At 53.3% G+C, this 20,556-nt stretch overlaps 7 protein-coding genes across 7 annotated transcripts; 3 read left to right on the top strand and 4 right to left on the bottom strand.

Annotated features, from left to right (window-relative positions):
- Positions 1-24: 24 nt before the first annotated feature.
- CLAFUR5_09141 (Hybrid signal transduction histidine kinase K) lies at positions 25-7,353 on the bottom strand (the record flags this gene model as incomplete). Its single annotated transcript, XM_047908289.1, has 3 exons — positions 25-597; positions 651-4,739; positions 4,861-7,353. 3 exons carry the CDS (start codon positions 7,351-7,353, stop codon positions 25-27), a joined length of 7,155 nt encoding a protein of 2,384 aa, XP_047766700.1.
- A 759-nt stretch (positions 7,354-8,112) lies between these two features.
- On the top strand, positions 8,113-10,606 carry CLAFUR5_09140 (Dilute domain-containing protein; the record flags this gene model as incomplete). The annotated part of the gene is made up of 2 exons (XM_047908288.1): positions 8,113-8,305; positions 8,358-10,606. 2 exons carry the CDS (start codon positions 8,113-8,115, stop codon positions 10,604-10,606), a joined length of 2,442 nt encoding a protein of 813 aa, XP_047766698.1.
- A 285-nt stretch (positions 10,607-10,891) lies between these two features.
- On the top strand, positions 10,892-12,033 carry CLAFUR5_09139 (Allantoicase; the record flags this gene model as incomplete). The annotated part of the gene is made up of 2 exons (XM_047908287.1): positions 10,892-10,997; positions 11,051-12,033. The coding sequence occupies 2 exons, from the start codon at positions 10,892-10,894 to the stop codon at positions 12,031-12,033; spliced, it is 1,089 nt and encodes a 362-aa protein (XP_047765774.1).
- A 254-nt stretch (positions 12,034-12,287) lies between these two features.
- Positions 12,288-15,416, bottom strand: CLAFUR5_09138 (uncharacterized protein; the record flags this gene model as incomplete). Its single annotated transcript, XM_047908286.1, has 1 exon — positions 12,288-15,416. One exon carries the CDS (start codon positions 15,414-15,416, stop codon positions 12,288-12,290), a length of 3,129 nt encoding a protein of 1,042 aa, XP_047765775.1.
- A 720-nt stretch (positions 15,417-16,136) lies between these two features.
- On the top strand, positions 16,137-17,347 carry CLAFUR5_09137 (Uroporphyrinogen-III synthase; the record flags this gene model as incomplete). Its single annotated transcript, XM_047908285.1, has 3 exons — positions 16,137-16,363; positions 16,493-17,253; positions 17,319-17,347. The coding sequence occupies 3 exons, from the start codon at positions 16,137-16,139 to the stop codon at positions 17,345-17,347; spliced, it is 1,017 nt and encodes a 338-aa protein (XP_047765798.1).
- Positions 17,348-19,251: 1,904 nt separating this feature from the next.
- On the bottom strand, positions 19,252-19,823 carry CLAFUR5_09136 (uncharacterized protein; the record flags this gene model as incomplete). Its single annotated transcript, XM_047908284.1, has 2 exons — positions 19,252-19,514; positions 19,604-19,823. 2 exons carry the CDS (start codon positions 19,821-19,823, stop codon positions 19,252-19,254), a joined length of 483 nt encoding a protein of 160 aa, XP_047765801.1.
- Positions 19,824-20,018: 195 nt separating this feature from the next.
- CLAFUR5_09135 (uncharacterized protein) lies at positions 20,019-20,417 on the bottom strand (the record flags this gene model as incomplete). The annotated part of the gene is made up of 1 exon (XM_047908283.1): positions 20,019-20,417. One exon carries the CDS (start codon positions 20,415-20,417, stop codon positions 20,019-20,021), a length of 399 nt encoding a protein of 132 aa, XP_047765793.1.
- Between the last annotated feature and the right edge of the window lie 139 nt (positions 20,418-20,556).

Genomic DNA, 20,556 nt, shown 5'->3' with positions numbered 1-20,556 from the left:
TCGGTGCATTCCCGCCCAGCAACACTACCTCTCCTCCTCACTCCCCTCCGCACTCGTAGCCGAGTAATAGCTCTTCGTCCTCTCCATCCCGGGCCTCCTGATCTTCTTCCCTCCCGCAGCCCGGCTAGGCTTCTCCTGCAGCTCCCTAATCTGCTGTTGCGCCGCCTGCATTTGCTGCTGCATATTCGCCTGCGCTTGTGGTTTCCTCGCCATTTCCTCTGGCGTGAGGTGGATCTCTGTATCCCTGTGCTGTGCGCTCTTGGGTCGATCGGGTGGGGACTGGATGTGGATTCGAGGGATGTGGTTTTCTTCTTTATCGTCCTCTTCGGACACGACGGTGTTGACGAGGTTGTTGGCTTCTTCTTGCAAGTTGGGCATCGCTCGGGCGGGTTGGTGGAGATATGATTCGAGCATTTGTTTTAGAGTATCGGCGCGGACTGGTTTGGCGAGGTAGTTGTTCATGCCTGCTTCGAGACACTTTTCGCGGTCGCCGCGAATGGCGCTGGCTGTCATGGCGATGACCAGAATGTCTCGAACTTTCGGCTCTTCTGACTTGCGAATCTCCCTCGTGGCATTGTAGCCATCTAATACGGGCATCTGTAATACTATTAGCACATCGCAAAGAACGTAAGATGAAGGCATAGACTTACTTGTACATCCATGAGCACCAAGTGGAATGGATGCCCATCCTTCGCAGCCCGCTCAAGCGCATCATAGGCTTGCTGGCCATCACCATAAGCCTCGCAGTTGAAGCCAAGCTTCTTGACAAAGTTGATGGCAATCTTCTGGTTGATCGGGTTGTCCTCCGCGATGCAAACTTTGAGTTGATCTCGCGGTATACCCTGCAAACTGACGATCGCTCTCGCCCCTGGGGCGTCATCAATGGCAGGAGGTGAGAACATGGCCATCGGATCTGTCTCACGACCATGCGGCGTGTTGCCATTCGACTCGCTCAGCTCGGACTTGTTGACCTTCTTGAACGGCAAGCTGAACGACACAGTCGTCCCTACACCAGGCGCGCTCTCCAACCAGATGTGTCCGTGCATCACATTCTCCAGGATTGCCTTGCAGATGCTCAGACCCAGACCGGTCCCGCCATAGCTTCGAGCAGTACTAGAGTCGGCTTGCGAGAATGGCAGGAAGAGCTTCTTCTGCTGTTCTTCAGAGACCCCGATTCCGGTATCCGTGACTGACACTGTAACGTTAATGCTGTCGGCATCCTCACTATCGACCTTCGCGCGCACCGTGACGCTGCCCTTAGCAGTGAACTTGTAGGCGTTCGACATGAGGTTCATCAGAATTTGGTGCAGTCGCACAGGATCCCCCATCACCACCAAGTTCTGATCGAGGTCTAGCTTCGTGATTGTCTTGAGATTGCGCTCCAGGTTTGTGTACGATAATGCCCTCACAACCTCCGTGATCGTCTCTGTCAAACTCAGCGGCACGCTGAAGACCTGCATCTTACCCGCTTCAAGCTTGGAAAAGTCCAGAATGTCGTTGATGACACTGAGTAAAGTATCAGCACACACCCGAATCGAGTCAGCATGCTCCTCCTGCTCTTTGTTGAGCGGTGTCGACTTCAGCATCTCCGACATGCCAATGACACCATTCAGCGGCGTGCGCAATTCATGGGACACATTCGCCAGGAACATGGACTTCGCCTTAGCAGCCTCATCCTTCAGTCGGACCATCTCCATAGCTTTAGCTTCCGCCTCCTTGGCCTTCTTCTCAGCATCTCGTGCTTGCGCCAGAGCTTGCTTCTGGACTTCGAGCATTGAAGTATTGCTTGCCTGCACTTTCTCGGAGCGCTTGAAGAGTAACGCATTCGCGATTGAGATGGCGATTTGGTTGACTAGAAGTTTGAGCAATGTAACTGTGCGATCGGTAAAGGTTTGTGGTGGCGCTTGACAGTATAGAGATCCAAGTAGGACATCTTCGCCGTGTAGGATAGGCAGCGAGATCATGCTCGCGCCTTCAGGATTGTCCTCCAGCCATTTCTCTGGGACGTTACTGAAGCGCTCGTCATCCAGAACGTTCCGCAGGAACAGTTGCTCCTTGAAGCGTAGCACGTAGAGCGTAACCTGCTTCGCGACTTGATCTTCAACTTCCATCAAGGGAATGTCCGCTTTAGGTGTGTCGACTCCCTCAGGCGTACCGACAGAGGCAACGCACCATTCTCCACCCTCATTCTCAACGACCAAACCAACCATGTCTGCGCCAGTCGCATCAACAATGATGTTGGAAAGCTTTGCCAACAGTCGGTCTACGTTGAGCTCCGACGACAGTAGTTGTGACGACTCCAGGATTCCAGCCAGATCGATCATATCAAGTCCAACCGCCGAAGACAGCGCCGCCGGCATTTCCTTCGAGAGCATGTCGTGCCGTGGCCTAAGCGCAGCATGTGGGTCCAGCCACTCGACGGTCCTATCAGCGGGTGTCTGAGCAGCCTCGTGAGTCGAGATCTTTTCCAGCTTATCGACGTACGATGGGCCTGCACCTGCATCCGATGTTTGTGTTCCGGCATCGACGGTAGCCAGGCTTCTGGTTCCGAACAAAAGGTATCCATACTTTTCGGAGACGTGTTCGGCTTTACCAAATGCACCCACTCTTCTGTAAGCGGAGACACAGTCTAGAAGTATTCCACGTGCGGGTCTGGCGGCTCCTCTTCGGACCAACCAGTCTGCATATAGTTCGAGACTGAGAGCTTCGTCCAAGATATTTGAATGAAGCACACTGTGATTGACGGCGGTCTCGAAGTGGCCTAAGACTTCGCCGTAGCGCATTTCGATGTCTGCTGTTTCGGCCTGTAGAAGCTGAAGATACACCACGTAATTGACGTCATTCACCGATGATATGACCTCAATGTGCGCGCGATACTTTGCCACTCGCTGCAGAAGTTCGTCGCGGTCACTTCGGTCTGGCTCATCTTTGATGCAAGCCAGGATTGACATGCTCAGATAGAAAAGTGCTGCATAGCGGAACCGTTGGCAGAGGAGGCCATCAGTCCGCTGGAGCATCTCCGTCCCGAACTCCATTGCCTCTTTGTAGTGGCCAAAGCGATACATTGCTATTAGTCTGAAGCTCTGATAGATACTCAAGGGTCGATCAGGAGATGATGCTGTGCTTGCAATGTATCGTTCGTATGCCGAGCTGTCGTGACTGCTGTCGGTGAGCACATCCGATGCTACTTTGTAATATGTCTTCCCAGAAAGCGCTCGCGCATAGCTTCGTACGCCGACTAGGAACACACCACCGCGTAAGTTCTCCGCCCAGTCAGGAAATTCGTCGCTAACGGACGCAATCAGAGCTTCGGTGTCTGCCAAATTCTCCGAAGCCCAGAGTCGGTAGGCAGCCATGATACCAATGTTCAGAAGATGGAGGATCTTGTCTCCCGCCGAGGACGCACACTCCAGGCCTTCGTTGAGCAGCTCATAGTTGTCTCGCCAGTCTTTTTGAATGTGCCCCAGGAAGACAGCGTACAGCGTGAGCGTGCGTCCGCCGACGTACAACTCCTGGCTATATGTATCGATGATTTTCAACGCAGTATTGCCCAACTCCACAGCAGCCTGGACCATACTGAAGCGCCAGACTGAGAGCGCGGCAAGGTTTACGTAGCCAAGTGCAGCTTGTGGGAAGAGACCATACTTCAGGTACAGTCGCATGATAAGCAAAGTCGATTGGTAGTAGAGCAGATGATGAGTCCAATATGCCGAGGACTGAAACTCTGTCAACAGGGCTCCAAGTGTTGTCAGATGTCGATCTGTTGACTTTGTGTTTGCAATGTCGTAGTCCGGAGGATTGCCTTGCAACATAGGAATGATGCTCTGAAACTCTTCGTCGCAGTCGTCCCATGTAGTCTCCGGCACTGACATGCCGAGCTCAGACAGCGCGGCTTTCAAAGTATTGAACGCGGTCTGGCTGTCCCCACGCTGAGCATGCATGCGACTGAGGACGATGGCAGCTGGTGCCTTGTCCGCAGTATCTCGAGCACGGTCGAAGACTTCTTCAAGCAGCTGGCTGCTCTCATTATACTCCCCAGCGTACCAGTATGCCTCTGCAGCTCGAGTCTTGAGCGCAAGAGTCTCGCTGTATGAGGCATCGTCGGTATCATCGTCCCAGGGATCCTCCGGAAGAAGGTCTATGCAGTGTTCAAAGAAGTACAGCCCGGATCTCCTGGCACCAGACTCGCGCGCAGTCTCAGCTGCTTGATACAATAGTTCTCGGTATTTGGTCTTCTTGGGGGCTCTCCGCTTGATAGCCTCGACTCCCTCGCATACGTGTCTGGCTTGCTCGAACAGGACCTTATTTGGTTGACTCACAGGGTCGTATGGCTCGTGTTTCATCATCGAGGTGGCCACCACGTAGTGCATCTCTGATCTGACATATGCTTCGCACAGTATGTCTGCTGCAGCGATATATCTGTCGTGCGAGAACTTGAATCTGTCTTCGTCTTCAGTCGGCATGATAACGAAAGATTGCAAGGCAACCTGGAGTCCTGCGACCGCGTCCGTCGATTTTGGCGGTATCAGTGGCTGCGGGGCCAGATCTGAGCATGCACAGCTCATAACACGTTTGATCGTCTGAAATTGAAAGCTGTTGCCCAAGATTGCGGCCCACGATAATACTGCCTGGGCATCGATAGGGAGCTCTTTCATGCGACGCAGGATGAAGTCGTTGCTAGAGAATTTGCCAGTGTCAGGACTCGCAAACTCTTCGAACAATCTGTCCAGGTTGTACTCCTAAGTATAGATGTTAGCCATACCTAAGAAGATCGTATCGACACCTTGGGAAACTGCTGCTGCCAAGGGAGCCAGGCGTGAAGACATATTACACAGGCGATGCTTTCAAGAAGAGACTTACCCACTCAGAATGCTTCCAGCAGTAGTACAGACACTTCTTGCGATATGCCGAGTCTAACATTTCTCGCACGAAAAACGGGTTGCCCTGAGTCTTTTCCTGTACTGCAGCCACCAAAGGCGTACAGTAGTCCGCTGATCTGTGCAGTGTTTGCGAGACATACTCTGTGGTATCATCATCGGTGAATGCACCGACTGACACCTTCACGGCCTTCGACAAGAGCCGCTTGACTGGCGCAGTGAGTTCCGTCTCATCTCTGTAGGTGAGCATCAGCACTATGGGGACGTGTGCACCGGCGATGACTTGGAGCAGCTCTAATGACTCGGGATCCGCGAATTGCAAGTCATCCAAGCAAAAGCATACAAATTTCTGCATGCTCAGTAGTCGCAACACATCGAGGAAGATGTGCATGAATCTCGAAGATTTCGCGGAGCCACCAGATCGTAGCCACTCTTGTGTGCTCGCGGCGTTACATGCTTTCCGCTCGGGCATGCTTCCTAATGTGCCGTTCTGAAGTGTTGGGTTGGCCATGAAATTCGAGGCGTTAGTGGTCTTGCCATCCGTGGCAGGCTCCAGTAACCACAACGGCAACTCTAGGGAAGCATGAAGAACGCCCCAAAATGGCTTGACAAAGGTCCGGATATTGTCGTGAAATGCCGTGCCGACGTCGTTTTCCGAGAAAATTTGCCTGAAGAGCGACGACATTACCCGCACAATTGGATCGAATGGTGCACTCCTGACTTGATCAAACTTGGCCGAGGTGAAGTATCCATGCTTGCGTGCGGTGATCTGAATGTTCTGAACCAGCGAAGATTTGCCAAAGCCGGCAGCGCCTTCGATACCAATTATCTCCGTCTTGCCTTTCTTCTTCAATTTCTGTGCTGTCCTTAATAGAGAGCCTGGCTCACCGGGGCTACCGTTGAATTGGAAGCTTGAAGAAGTGGTGCGATGAAGACTCTCTGCGATGTCGTTGGAGCCACGGCTATCGGTCGGCTCTCCCAGAGTAGATGTTGCCGAAGAAGCCACACTTCCCATGCGATCCTGACGACTCTGCGAGGCGCTTCGCTTCGATGGCTCGTAAGGAGGAACCTCAGGTATCGACATCAACCGCGAATCATCTCGTCCTCGATCACGGTCCGTAGAAGAGGTGCTGTCGCTCATGATATCGTCTAACACAATGTCTTTCTCCCCAGAGATTAGCGAAGAGTTGGAGCTTATGCTATAAAGTCCTCTCCTCGTGATCGAAGCGGCTTTTGCTGACTTGGCAGCAGCCTTTTCGATCACATTGATGATGACCTTGCGCTGCTCCTCACGGCCTACGAGCTGACTAGGCAAAGTAAAGAAGCAGCTGACATCTGTCGAGGCGACCTTGAACTCGGCCAGCGCGTCCTGATCGCCATCCATGAGAATTCTCTTCAGCTCTTGAAGGTCATGTTTGATGCCTGATGTCGAATTATAACGATCTTCCATATTTCGAGCAGTCATTTTGCGAATGACCTTGGCGAGTGCCTCTGGGACATCCGGTCGGATCGACGATGCCAAGGGGATTCTTCGCGAAAGCACGCTCTGCATGATGTCCAACGATGTTTTGCCCTCGAATGGTGCAGCACCCGTCAGCATGCTCCAGGAGAGTATTCCGAGACTGTAGATGTCGCATCGCGCATCGGGTTCAGCAGGCAGACGACCCGTCTGCTCAGGCGCAATGAACTGAAGCTTGTGCTCAATACCACGCTGCTGCATCAGCGAGGACCAGTTGGCCGATGTCAGTCCATGCTCGAAGCTCCTAACTCCAGAGCCGAAATTGATCATTCGCACCACGCCAGTCTCCTTGTTGTAGTGGAAGGCATCGCCACGAATTTCACCATGGACGATCTGGTTGCCATGGTGCAGAATTTCCAAGCACTCGCTCGCGCCTATAGCAAAGTCCAGGAATGTCAGAAGCGCGCATTGCTCGTGGTGATGTTGTTGAGGAGATTCCGGTGTGCCCATGTAGAAGTTCGGCCCAAACTCAACTAGCTCGTTCAGGTAGTCGCGACCAGGAGCCTCCACAACAGACACACACAGAGGCACGTCGTCGACATCTCGCGCTGGCAAGCGGAAGAAGTCGAGCGGTCTGACGAAGTGTTTCTGACCCTCAGTTTGCTGCCGAAACAGTGTCTGGCATAGCTTGAACTCCCGCTCTAGCCTCAGGATCTGCTTTGACATGCGACCGATGACCCACACTTCCCGCTCTTTCTCTTCGTCATTGGGGATATCATAATCGCTACGAGTTCTTATGCTGGATGGTCGTGAGCTCGAAGCTTCGGATGCGCTCGTCTTTTGCCCAGAGACATTCGGTCGGGACTTCCGTCTGCCAAAGAAGTGCCAGTTGTCGTAGCTGGAGTGGAAGGGTGGTATGCGATCGTTGAACTCGTAGCCAGGCACGTCTTCTCTCAGACGTTCAAAGAAGCGCTTGAAGGGCGCCGCACTTTCTTCATCCTCAATGTCCAAGCCCATGACAGCAGCTCGACTACGCTATCTTCTCACGCATTATTGACTGCTGGAAGGAGGAGCCGCTTGGTCAGGACCTCACGATGCTGCGAGGTGTCGAGGTCTCGCGGTATCGCGGTGGAATGGGTGCTTGACTGTTGTATGTAAGTCGCAGTGTTTCGGTCTCTCTACCAACGGCAGCAGGTGGCTATGCACAGTCATCAACTACGGTACTTCAGCCGCCTCGTGGACGCGATGTTTCTTCCCGCCCGCGGTTTAGAGTTTCATGTGAGAGTATGTAATCATGGAGTCCAAACAAAGGCAACCGCGACTTTGCACCTTCCCCTGGCTGAACGATCGTTGTATTGAATCTGGACAGTCTGGCACTGGAAGCAATGTTTTGCACTCAGCCCTGCCTTCAAAACAGTATCAGTGCGGCCGCGGATGTGTTTGGGCATGTCATGCTTATGAAGCAATCTGGTCAAGAATCCTTGCATCTTTAAACTTAGGCTAGACCACGCAGCCGGGAGCGGGGCTACCCGCAAGGGCAGTCGCACTCGAGACTTGTCAACGCCAGCGATGTGTGAAAGCTGCCACCAGCACACGAACACTTTCCTTGCTTGGACGGTCAGCCACCAGCACTCCCACATAGACCGTCTGTATACGTGCAAGATACCATTGCAATACCGTCTACCATTGCCTTACATCACATCCACTGTAGCGACCCATGACGCCGAACAGAGTGTACGACTGGAGCCTGTACAGTTGAACAGCCCTCGCGTGGCTATGGACGCGGTGGCAGAGCGAGATGTGGGCGACAGGGAGAAGAGGGATAGCTCGTTCGAGGAGCAGCATGAGTCTGACGAAGACGAGAATGTGAAGCCACGCGGCCTCCCTTCAGACCTTCCACGCACACTGGACGATCGCAAGAACTTCTCGGGCTACAAGGAAGAGACAGAGTACTATGATGCATGGCAGGGTGCGTAGAAGCAATGTATCATGTTAAGACTATATGTGTTGATTCAGTGCAGGCCAATCGCAATTCCTGTCCGCTCCCACCATCGCACAACCACTCAACTTCAACCTTTCTTTGAACGAGCCAGACGACGACAGCTTCGGCGACTATGGCAACGATGATGAACGAATGGCACAGTTCCTTGCATCGCAAGCGCGGAGGAACGAGGACCCAGGCGAGGCAGAGGAAGATCAGATCTTGAATGATGAGCGGAGATCGCCCGAGCAGAAGACGCAAGAGCTGCAACTTCTGCTCAGCCGAGCTGCTCGCAACGGCGAGACTGCACGTGTGCAGAGGTTGGCGCGTGGTGCTGCGTCACAATTCATCGACATTGACGCCGTGGATGCTGATGGGTCCCCGCCATTGCTATACGCAAGCTGCTTCGGGTACAAGGATGCAGTAATCACTCTGCTAAACGCTGGTGCCGAAGTTGACAGCCAAGACCGCAATCAGTGGACTGCACTCATGTGGGCTATCTCCAACGGTCACAAGGACATCGCAAAGACATTGCTCGACCACGGCGCATCCACGGACGCCAAATCGTCGAGCGGTAGAACAGCACTTGATTTCGTGCCAGCGAACAGCGAAATGCTGAGAATGTTGCAAGGCAACGGCTACAGCATAGGGAGCGTTGGTGCGTCCAACGACTTCTACGACTCCGGCTTTTCACAAGATCGCTTCGAGGAGGAGCTGGCGGAGAGTGAGCAGAGGCGGCGGATGATGATGGAAAGCGCCATTAACCTCGAAGTCGACCTGGGAAACTTAGGCTTGGACGAAAACCCCGAGTCGGAAGACGATTTCGAGGACGGGCAGGACTTTGTATGGGATAAGTGCCTCCACGATCAGATGTTCGTCTTCATGGAGAACGACATCGAGCGAATATTGGATATAGTCGTCACGAAGATGACTCCACAACGAACACCATCGCAAAAGCCAGTGCCGGCAAACCTCATCTTTCTGGGTGCCCGATATGCGCACTACCACGCCGACAAAGGACTGCTAGCGGACTGGCTGGAGTCGGCGCAGGACAAGATATATGACGTTGTGGATCGCTGTCAGTGGGACATGACGATGCTAGCCTTTTGGGCATCAAATGTCTCTCTGCTGCTGCACTACCTCAAGAAGGATACTGGCTTGACACAAGAGACAACACCATTCCAGGCACAAATGTCAGAGCTGATTCATGAGATCTATATATTGATCATCAGAGATGCTGAAAGACGAATGGACAAGGTGTTGAATGCCGCCGTTCTGGACCACGAAACAATACAGGGCTTCGAAGACGTGACGTTTCAAAACGAGTGGAAGTTCCTCAAAAAGAAGAAAGAGGTCAAGCCTGAACCTGCAGAGAAGCGCTTCAGGCCGCCATCACCCAAACGCAAGGCGCAGCCATCGCCACGAAATATCACGTCGCTATTGTCATCAACACTATTCGTACTGGATCTTTACGATGTGCATTCAGTCATTACGGCGCAGATACTATCGCAGCTCTATTACTGGCTGAGTGCCGAGATCTTTAATCGGATAATGTCCAACAAGAGGTACCTTTCCAGGACGAAAGCCATGCAAATTCGCATGAACATATCGACGCTGGAGGATTGGGCGCGGACGAACAATCGACAGCCAGAACACTACGAGAATGGTAATACGAACGCAGCAGGAGAGACTACTGTAGAGGCAGCCAAGCGCCACCTTGCGCCTGTGGTACAGTTGTTGCAATGGCTGCAGTGTTTCTCCAGTATCGGAGATGATCAGAATGGTCTGGAGACCACGTTACAGCAACTGCCCAACCTTCATACCAAGCAACTACTACATGCAGTCAAGCACTATCGCGCGGAAGTTGGCGAGAAGACTCTGTCGAGACCCGCATTGAGGCACATTCAGGAAGTGAAGAGCAGACCATTGGCACCTAGTACAGAACCACAGCCTGCTGCTCCAGGGGCGCCCCAAACACCGACGAAGCCGGGCGCTGCGAACGGCAATACAACACCACAACCGCCGCCGACGCCAACTCTGCAGCCGGATGCAGACGACACACCTGAAAACAACCTCATGAACCCAGCACTTCTTCTGCCTTTCCACCTTCCGACGTCAACAGACATGCTCATAAGCTACGGCGCAGGCTTTGGAGGGGTCAACAAGGAACGAGAAAGACGATACACGCCATCGGTGCCTGCGGAATTTCTAACAAAGCTGGATCCAGCTGGTGGCCAGCAGAGGAGTAACCTGTACGAAAATGCCCATTTCAGCGACTCGACCGAGTAGGACCCCGAGACGAGACGGCAATAGGACGCGGATCGAGATGCCAGGCGCGGCGTTCTGAATATTCGAGATGTCACGTGGGGGAGAATCCACCGCTCTCAACTTTCCGGGGACAACGACCGCCGGAGCCGGCCGGAGTAGACCCTATCGATAGGCGCAGGAGCTTCGCGTTACTCGATGCAATCGAGCAATTGGTGCGCGACAAGAGATCAATCGTTGGAAAAGGCAATGCAGAATCTTGCGCGAGAAACTTGACTCCTTCATTCACACATTGCACTGCAAAAGAAAATGGAGGCCCCCATCATAGCACGAGAATCCGTACAGGATCAAATCAACCAGCCCACTTTCGTCCCCGCCGATCAAATCGACTCGACGTTTAAGTCTAACAGCATAGGTATCCTGCCCACCACGTCCCACTGACCTTGACATCCCAGACTGACCCTTCAGACCTCATCAACAAAGCCCTCGGCTCCCGCATCCTCTCCTTCTCCGACGAATGGTTCGCCGCCGCCGATAACCTCACAACCCCAACCCCGCCAATCCGCAAACCGGGCGTCTTTACCTACGCCGGCGCCTGGTACGATGGATGGGAGACGCGACGCCACAATGTAGAAGAGTTCGATTGGGTTGTAATACGTCTCGGCGTAGCGTCAGGAAGAGTAAAGGGTGTGGAAGTCGACACCGCCTTCTTCAACGGCAACCACGCACCCGAAATCGCAGTCCAGGGCGTCTTCATCGACGACGATGCGAAGGAGGAAGACGTCAAGACGAAGGACTTCTGGGACACACACGGCGAGACATTTCTCAGCAAGCAGGAATGCGGCTCTTCCCAACGACATGGCTGGCTTCTTTCCCAAATTACAGAGAAAGCCTACACACATGCGAGATTGCTGATGTACCCCGACGGCGGCATAGCTCGCTTCCGTCTCTTCGGCCACGCACTTCCCATCTTCCCAGCCGACATTTCCACGACCTTCGACCTTGCGGCTACTGTTAATGGCGGTCTCGCCATCGCCTGCAGCGACCAACACTTTGGCACGAAAGATAACCTTCTCCTCCCCGGCCGGGGCGTGGATATGGGAGATGGGTGGGAGACGAAGCGGAGTCGTGGTGAACATGTTGATTGGGTGATCATTAAGCTGGGGACGCCGGGTATCATAGAGAAGCTGGTTGTGGACACGGCGCATTTCAGAGGCAATTTCCCGCAGAAAGTTCAAGTCTTTGCAGCGCCGGACGGTGTGGCGCCAAAACATGATGATTCAGTGTGGAAGGAGGTCTTGGAGCCGCAGAAGACGGGGCCGGACGCGGAGCATGAGTACGCAAAAGAGGTGTTGAAGGGGGTGGAGGGGACGATGTTTGGATATGTGAAGCTGGTGATTATACCGGATGGGGGCGTGAAGAGGATTAGGGTCTTTGGGCGGAGGGGGTAGAGGATGATGGGAGTGGGGTCTTGTCTGTGGCCATGGCATGATGCTATGCTATGCTATGCTTACAGAACGCATTCATGCGAAAATGGCAGCCAGCATGATCTGGTGCGCCACACAACGCTATGTTATGTTACAGGACGCATTCATGCAGAAATGGCAGCCAGCATCACCTGGTACGCCACACAATGAGCTCGCAAGCTCTCGACCAGTAAAGACAGAATGGCAGTAGTGTTGCCAGCACCCTCCATAATCTCTCCTCAGATCCAGAACATCGTCTCATCCAGCGCCAGATTCCAAGGATTTCCATTTTGTCTCGGACCACGTCCCCACATCGCCCTCACTTCCGCATCAACATTACCATTCCGCGGCGGGACCCCGTCGTACAGCGGCCGCAAGTACTGCTTTACCCGCTCGCACAAGTGATCAGCGTAGTACGCTGCGGGTACATACGACACCGTAGTAGTAGATCTCGCATAAGTCGCACACAACAGGTTCGTGAGGTTTTGGATCTGTAACGCGCCAAAGCCGATCTCATCCTCGAGCACGATGTAGTGCGCTGGTCGTGCGGTGCCCTTGATGGCGTTGTGGGATAGCAAGAAGAAGTCGAAGTTGTAGGGCATGGTGACGCCGCTGTCGACGACAGTACCGGGCACACAGTTGCCATTGAGAGGGATCTCGTGTGAGTTGTTGTGGGGGTAGAAGCGTGTGTGGTGGCGCTTGGTGACCACAACTGCGGTGATCTTGACGTCCCCGTCGACACCCTTCATCTTGGCTCGCGCTGCCCAAGCTTTTCGGATAGCATCGACCTCCATCATGCGCACCTTGGTGTACTGACCTTCATCGATCCCATCGCGGTAGTATAGGATGCGGGAAGGGAGTCGTCCCTCGTTGGCCTTCTCGTAAGATTCGATGCGCTCGTATGCCATGTCGTACATTCCTGTGATCAGCTCTTGTCGACCTGTCTGGCATCTGGCGGAGCCGCGATATGCAGCAAAGTCTTCGTCGATGCTGCCGACCAGGGCCGCAATAGACGGTGTCCCTTCGACAGAGCCGACTCCTGGATGAACAACATCAGCTCCAAGTACCATAACGTCCTTGTTAGCAGCAATAGCGAAGTCAGGTATGGCGGCTTCGAGCGATTCTGCAGCTACTGAGTGGTTGCTGTTGCCCAGACGGACGTTCAGCTTCATGGCGACGTTACGCACGTAGCCAGCAAATGGATGACCTGCTACAACGTCGGGTGGGATACCCATGAACACTCTGTCGTTTCCCATCCTCTCCTTGAAACAGTTCTTGATATTGTCTTCACAGAGACAGAGTGACTTCATGCCGAGCTCTTGGTCGACAATAGACTTGAAGTTAGCATAGTTTTTCAGCTCAGACTTGTTGTTGAGAGGCAGGATAAAGACAACCAGATCGGCCTTACTCTCCTGTGCCGTTTGTGCGGCTTTTCTCATGGATCTCACGTCGAATTTGTCGACCATCGTGTGGTTATTGTGGTCCAGACCAGAGAAGGCGCCAAGACCACTGACGCCATTGACGTGATAATGGTCGTGGAAATGCTTGAGGTACTTGGACTGCTCGTCCGTGGTCAACTTGCATCGGGAGGAGATCAGAAAGTATGCGTTGGAGGCAAAGGTGTTGGTCGTATTCAGAAACGGCTGCTTTTCGAGCTTCCACATACCGTAGTGCTGAGTGTTCATAACGAATGGCGCGTTTGTATCAGCTGGAGGTCTGCCGTACTTCACTTCGCTATGTGCGGCATTGCGAGCCGGCACGCTCAGAATTTCGGGGTAGACCGTCAAGCCTGCATATTGCAGGGGTAAAGATGATCCTCTTTTCGCGTTGTTGAGGCCAAGGTATGGCAAGAATCCAGAGACGATCGCATTGACATTCTCCTTTGGCGTGCGACAAGCATGTCTGATCATCTTGGTGGTCATGTTAGGTGTAGCTTCTCCACGATAGAGCTGGTAAGGAAGTATTTGCAGGTCTTCGGCCAGATACCAACGTCCGTGTGGTGCATCGCCTCCAAGATTGACACAGACAGATTTCTCTGAGCCTTTTGTCTCGGCGTAGAAGTACTGGAAGTGGTCCCATACTGTATACTCACCATCCTGATCTTTGTAAGCGTGAGTCAGTGATGCCTCCACTTCGCCGAAGCCGCGAATGGTCTTGACACGGCGTCCTGGCTCATCAAGAGCCTCGTCTTGCTCTTTCCGAGAGAGGCTGAGCCAGACACGAACGCCAAGCAGGTGCTTCATGAGATCGGGTCGACCATCGATGTACTTGCTGACGGTGATGGACTCATGGATGAAGCTCGTGACGGGAGTGATGTTGAGCAGATGGGAACTCATGCCACTTTGGTAGCCGAAACTGAAGCCGTTCATCGCAAGTTTGTGATCTGTTTCGAGATCGAAACATTCCTTCTTCGTGTATATCTTGTTGCTTCTTGGCATGACAATGCTTTCCCGCGATCTCTCTTGCAGTTCGTCACTGATGATGAGATTGATGGCCTGTTCGAGCCCATCGGTGTCGCTAAAGTCGTGCTTCTCACCCCAGGTGAAGGACTCTAAATCCTCATGTGGCATTGTTCTGACATATCGAAGGACCATGGTCACTGTTGTCGGTGGCTCGTCAGGCTTCTTCGGGTTGAAGTTTTCCACATCGACCTTGACCAACGGCATGCCGGGATTGACACGTCCCTGCTCATCCTTTTTTGAAAGATCGATCCATGATATGATCTGCTTCTTGTAGTCGGTAACGAAGCAGTTGTTCTGGTCGTCTAGGAGTGAGCTCTTGTGGATCATTCGCTCGATCAGAACGCGCTTCTTACGCTTCGTCATGTCGTCTTCTTTGGTTTCTTTCTCATCGACCAAGAAGTCGATTTCATACAGAAAGAGGCATCCGTCACTTGGAGCAGCAACGTCCATTGTGACATAGTTCGTGAGGACTTTGAACCCTTGCTTCGATCGGCCGAACTCACGTCGCGGCATGATGGGCATGGCGTCTACTGCAGCGGGTGACAAGGCATTTGTGTACTCCTCGAACTTCTTGCGTTCATCAAGATTCCAACTGGCTGGATCGTTGTTCGAGCCTGTGATAGACGACCTCGTGGCCGTGGTGAGTTCTGGCGCCGCATCGAGAGGCTGAAACGGTTGATCGTTTGTAGCCTCACTTGGTCCTGAACGTAACGGATCGTCAGGAGTGAGGTCCATGTCTTGAACAGCTTTTTCGACGTCTTCGATTTCTGGCTCAGTGGAAACCTGTTGTCCATCCTCGTTGTTGTCGTTGACCTGCATTTGGTCTGGTGGATGTGTCGCATCGTCTCTGGTAGACTTCTTGTTGCCGCGCTTGGTGGTGGCCTTCTTGTTCTTACCCTTGGCCATGCTGATAGATCGGGAGAACTGAGTAGAAGCTAATTCCAAATGATGGAACTGGTGTGCAGAGAAAGACAGAGTGGCAGATGGCATCTCAGACTCAAATAGATCGACTCAACTGTTTGCTGGCTGTTTGGACCTACACGTCTATGTAAGCAATCATGTCAGACGAATCGTCTCGCTCGTGGGTGAAACTTCGAGCCTTTCTTTCAATGTCCATGTTTGTGACACAAATAATGAGAGGTCGATCGTCAGGTAGCATCATGTTTGAGTTGCACTGGATGTCAGTGAACAAGGAACTTTGGATGGAAAACACCATGCCCTAGAACAAGGTGCTCGTGATTGAGAGGATTAGGTGCGGTAGCATTGTGCCGGACTGGCGGCTATACCGTAGGTTCGAGTCTTCACGGTTCCATCGCTGGACAGTACTTGTGCGTAAGAGTCGGTGTTGACTTAGTCCCATACCAACAGGGTGAGGCGCCATATGAGAGCAACATCAATGGTATTGTGTGACGACCACACAAGAACTCGAGATGCATGAATTAAAAAAATTCAGGAGTCGAAAGGTGAAAGAAGGAACCTGGCAGGAGCGAGAAGGAGGTCAATCTTGGCACTTCGGCGCGGCAAGCCGAAATATTGCCGAAACTCTATGCTCAACGTCGGGTCGTTCTTGCCTCGCACAAACTTGTCTGTACAACATATTTATAGGCACATGAGAAAATCATTAAGATGGATGGCATAAAAGCAAGCCTAGAAGGGTTCAAATTGGACCAAGTCCCCGTCTACTTGCTGAAGACAAAGTCGTCACCGTCCGACAGCTACGAAGAGCACTGCACCACCCTCTCCGACGGCCACTTCAAGCCACTCTTCATACCAGTTCTGGAGCACCAATTCCGCGATGATACACTACGGAAGCTTCGCCTTTCAGCAGAGCGCTTCGCTTTCGCTGGCGGTAGGTATGTCTTTGAAGGAATCGAAGGTCTTGATCGAGGCACAAGAGCATTGCATCGGAAATTGTTCCAAGCACTCTGATCATCCAAACATCACTACATACACTCGATCTCCGCTGACTTCAATCTCTCCAGCGCCGCAACATCCCGGCAACTCGCCACAAACAACCCCGCAAAACGCTACAGCGGCCTAATCTTCACCTCCCAACGCGCAGTCGATGCCTTCGCCACTGTAATCGCCAAACTCGAGCCCGCCAAGGTCGCCTCCCTCTTTGATCCCGACATTCCCCTCTACGTTGTTGGGCCCGCCACAGCGAATGGTGTCCGCTCTCTAGGTCTCCCCTGCCTGGTCCTCGGCGAGGAGACCGGCAACGGTGATGCTCTGGCAAACTTCATCCTCTCCCACCACAACGGGCTCTCTCGGGAGACGACATCTTTGAATGGTAGGAAACTACCGCTGTTGTTTTTGGTGGGAGAGCAGAGACGGGATATCATCCCAAAGACGTTGCAGACTGAGGATCTGCCATCAAACTTGCGGATCCCGGTGACCGAGGTGGTGGTGTACGAGACTGGGGAGATGGCGACGTTCGAAGAAGAATTCACAGACTTGCTGAAAGAAGCTAAAGCGGCGAAGGTCAAGGAGCAATGGGTTGTGGTCTTCAGTCCGCAGGGTTGCGAAGCTATGCTCAGTGCATTGGGCTGGCTTGATGAGAAGACTGGACGGTATAGCGCTGGACGCCGGGAAGCAGTGTCGGGGTCGACGGAGACTCGCATCGCAACGATCGGGCCTACGACCAGGGACTTTCTCATGCAGAATTTTGGATTCGAGCCAGATGTCTGTGCTGAGAAGCCCAGTCCTGAAGGTGTGGCGGAGGCAATTGTGGACTTTGGCAAAAGTACGTGACCAATGGCAGCGTTAGTGATACCCATAAAGAATCTGCGTTCATGCCCTTTGCTACAGAACCTTCAACTATACTTGGTCGAATGTAGTACTGTTGTTACGCTTCCCGATCCTAGGCGCTATTGCGAATGGGCCGCATAGTATGCGCGTACAGATCGAGCCGTGCTGCCAGCTTGACATACAGCCCGCGATGCGGTTCAATCAAGCTCCTTCCCAAACCACAGTCGCACAACATGTCTGACAACGGCGAGATCCTTCCCACAGTCGAGCCAGATCGCGCCAAGTATGGCTTCCATAGCAGTGGCCACCATGACTGTCCCGTTGTAGAAGCCTCTTCCTATGTTCCCCATATTCATTCCTCCGCACAGAGACCGTAACAGATCATCTACACCATGCAGCATACCAATACGACACAAAGATGCGTTGCACCATAGCCGGCTGCCCATTTTCTCGGTGTCCGCTGCCACTTGTTAGCACAGTCTCTAATTTGCGTCATGGAGGGCCAGCATACAGCAGAATTCAACACGTCCCTGCCATTCTTCCAGGACTGCCAATCTCAAGATGGTGTCGCCGAGCATCGCCAATCTTTGATTGCCCTGTAGGGAGATTCGATTGCAGATCGACACGGGCATTCTTGGTGCGTGTAGCGCCTCTCTGATGTACTCGTGAGAGCGAAAGCTGTACTCTGTGAATTTCTGCACAACCTCAACAGCCTCCAAAAATACCGGATCTGTGAGCGATAGTTGGTGCAACCGGGCCACCGCTGTTGCCTTCTGTCGAGGCTCGCGTGGGATCCGTGGACCACGAGGCGCATTTGCGGGAGCCACAGCCATCGCCTCGGCGTAGGAGCGCTTCGCTGCAGTCTGAGAACGAGTAGTCACGCCAGATAGGTGGGCCAGATGACTCGGTGGAGGTGCTCGCCAGGCAGCCGGACCTGTGGGTGGAGGGCCCAATTTTGCTGGATGAGCAGTGTGGCGTACCACTGAGGTGCTTGCAGCGCTTCGAGCTGGTTGAGTGTTGGCTGAAGGACCGACTGACTGCGACACTGTACGGCCACTCGGTGCCTCAGTCGAGGTGATCACGCCCACCGCGCCATCTGGGGCTATTACGAACACCTCTCCTGTCTCGTTGTTCCTGTATTGCACCGAACCTCCGGGCATCATTGCTATGACGAACTTCTGAGATGGTGCAATCGCACTCGCAGGGGCTGATGGGACTGCTGGAGATGGCACCGCCGCTGGTGACGACGCATTGTGAGGTGCAGGTATTGGCTGAGCCACTGGTGCTTGGGCAGACTTTGATGCTGCAGCGGGCTTGCTGAATAACGAACAGATCTTTCTTAGCTTCGCTGACGTACCCTTAGCTACGCCGTCGTCAATTTGGGATACATCGCCGGGCGTGGCCCTCGATGGTGTTGACGGCTGCCTTGACGGGAGTTGGGGGCCTCGGAGAGCATTTTGAAAACTCGGGAACAGTTTCTTCTGCGGCGGCGCGAAAGTGAAGACAGGTGGTTTCACGCCGCCACCAAATACGTGGCTGTAACCAGCTGCCTTCTGCGGAGCGGCATTCTGCTGCTTGAGTTGCGATGGTGTCGGTGAGGTGAAGGCGGGTACACCGAAGAATGGTGCGGTAAGTCTGTTAAAAGTCTGAACCCAGGTGCGTGCTGACGGTGATGGTGTTATCTGAGTGTTTGCATCTGGGATAGATTTCCGCTTCTTGTACGGTGGCGCGCCGTCCACCTCTTTCATGTCTGTCGCCATGTGAATACTGCTAACGTCGCATGTCAGTAATGGTGTCAGCAAGTCAAAAGCATATTCGCGGCAGGACGAAGGCAGGCAAGTTGCAGGCGTGTCTCACAACAAGTCGGAGAGGCGACTTTGAGGCGTCGAAAAGGAAGAAGGAGAAGTGTGAATAATCAAGCAGGGATGTTGCGCTAGCGTGACTGGTTACTACAGCAGGCACTACTTACAAGGGAGCAACCGCTCACAACCCGTCACTTATCACCTACGGATGAACTCGGTTCCCATAACTCTAGAAGGCCAAATCCCACCATGCCTCGTCGGACTGCTTCCAGATCCATCCCTGAGTCCTCAAAAACTGCTCCGAAAAGTGCCTCCATTGTGGTGGCCATGACATTCTTGGTGACTGTGCTGTTGATATTGTGTAGCACGATGTACTGTCCAAGGTCATTTGCTCGACCGACACTGTTGAGCTTCGTGTTACAAAGCGCTGACTGTGTGGTCTGGTCGGCCTCTCCTGTCAAGCTGTTAGCACGAGACGGAATCCTTCACCTCTGATTTCCAGGTGCAACCTGACCAAAAGCGAGATGTACCCATCCGACATACCTCTAGATCGTCCCTTTGTATAGGAGTGATGGACCAGGGCAATCTTCAAAGCCGCATCGCCCACCAGTGCCAGTCGTTTGTTGCCCTCTGGAAATAGTCGATGGCCAACGCTACCAGGCCCGGCAGCCCATAATGCTTCTCGAAGAATGTCTTCGTTTACGAAGTTGTGACCCAGAATGATCTCCAGTTCAGTCTTTGCCTCGCGAAATCTGTTTGCCATCGTGGTAGGGAGAATGCTGTGCTGATGGCCTTTCTCTCGCGGCAAAGTCCATCCCTATAAGCCTATCGTGTTTGCATCTCGCTCTTTCGAGCAAATGTGCATGTCTCGAGTGTGTTGAGATAGACTCTGGCCATGTTCACTTCGCTTCACTTCGCGAGATCTTATGCTGAGACATTCCACGACCCTTCAAACTACTCATTGAGCCTTGAGACCTGCCCACGGATCTTCTATGAAGCCAGGCAAGAAGTACGCCGTATCACCACGCTCGTTCTTAACGCCATGTCGAAGAGCCTCGAGACTTGGTGGCCCACTGTTGCCGTTATGTTCCTCCGCCTGGCTGCTGCTAGCATCGTCGTTCGCTATGGCAGGTGCCATCTCAGGCTGTCCGACGGTCCTCATCGCCTTCGGCTCCCCCAATGGCAGTCTGTTGGCGCTCGTGCCTTGCGGTGTTGACGCTGCGTTTCCCTCTGGGTCAACAAACCCGTCATCCTTGTTGAATTTCCGCTTCTTGCTCGGCTGCGTGCCAAAGCCTGCGAATCCCATCGCCGCAGCAATGGCCGGATCCACCTCAAAGTCATCTTCTCCGTCCATCATGATAAGTGCTGTTTGTGGTTGTGGCTGGCTGAACGAGACGTCGTTGACTGAAAAGGCCGTTAGATCGCGCGTTCCTTCTTTCACGTGCGCCAGCCCCACTTAGCCGGCGATCTGGACGAACCCTGCCACGTCTGGGCAC

Source organism: Fulvia fulva, chromosome 9, assembly GCF_020509005.1.
Source record: "Fulvia fulva chromosome 9, complete sequence".
Lineage (NCBI taxonomy): Eukaryota > Fungi > Ascomycota > Dothideomycetes > Mycosphaerellales > Mycosphaerellaceae > Fulvia > Fulvia fulva.
Note: the sequence above shows the minus strand (reverse complement) of the source record. Positions and strands in the feature narration are given on the sequence as shown.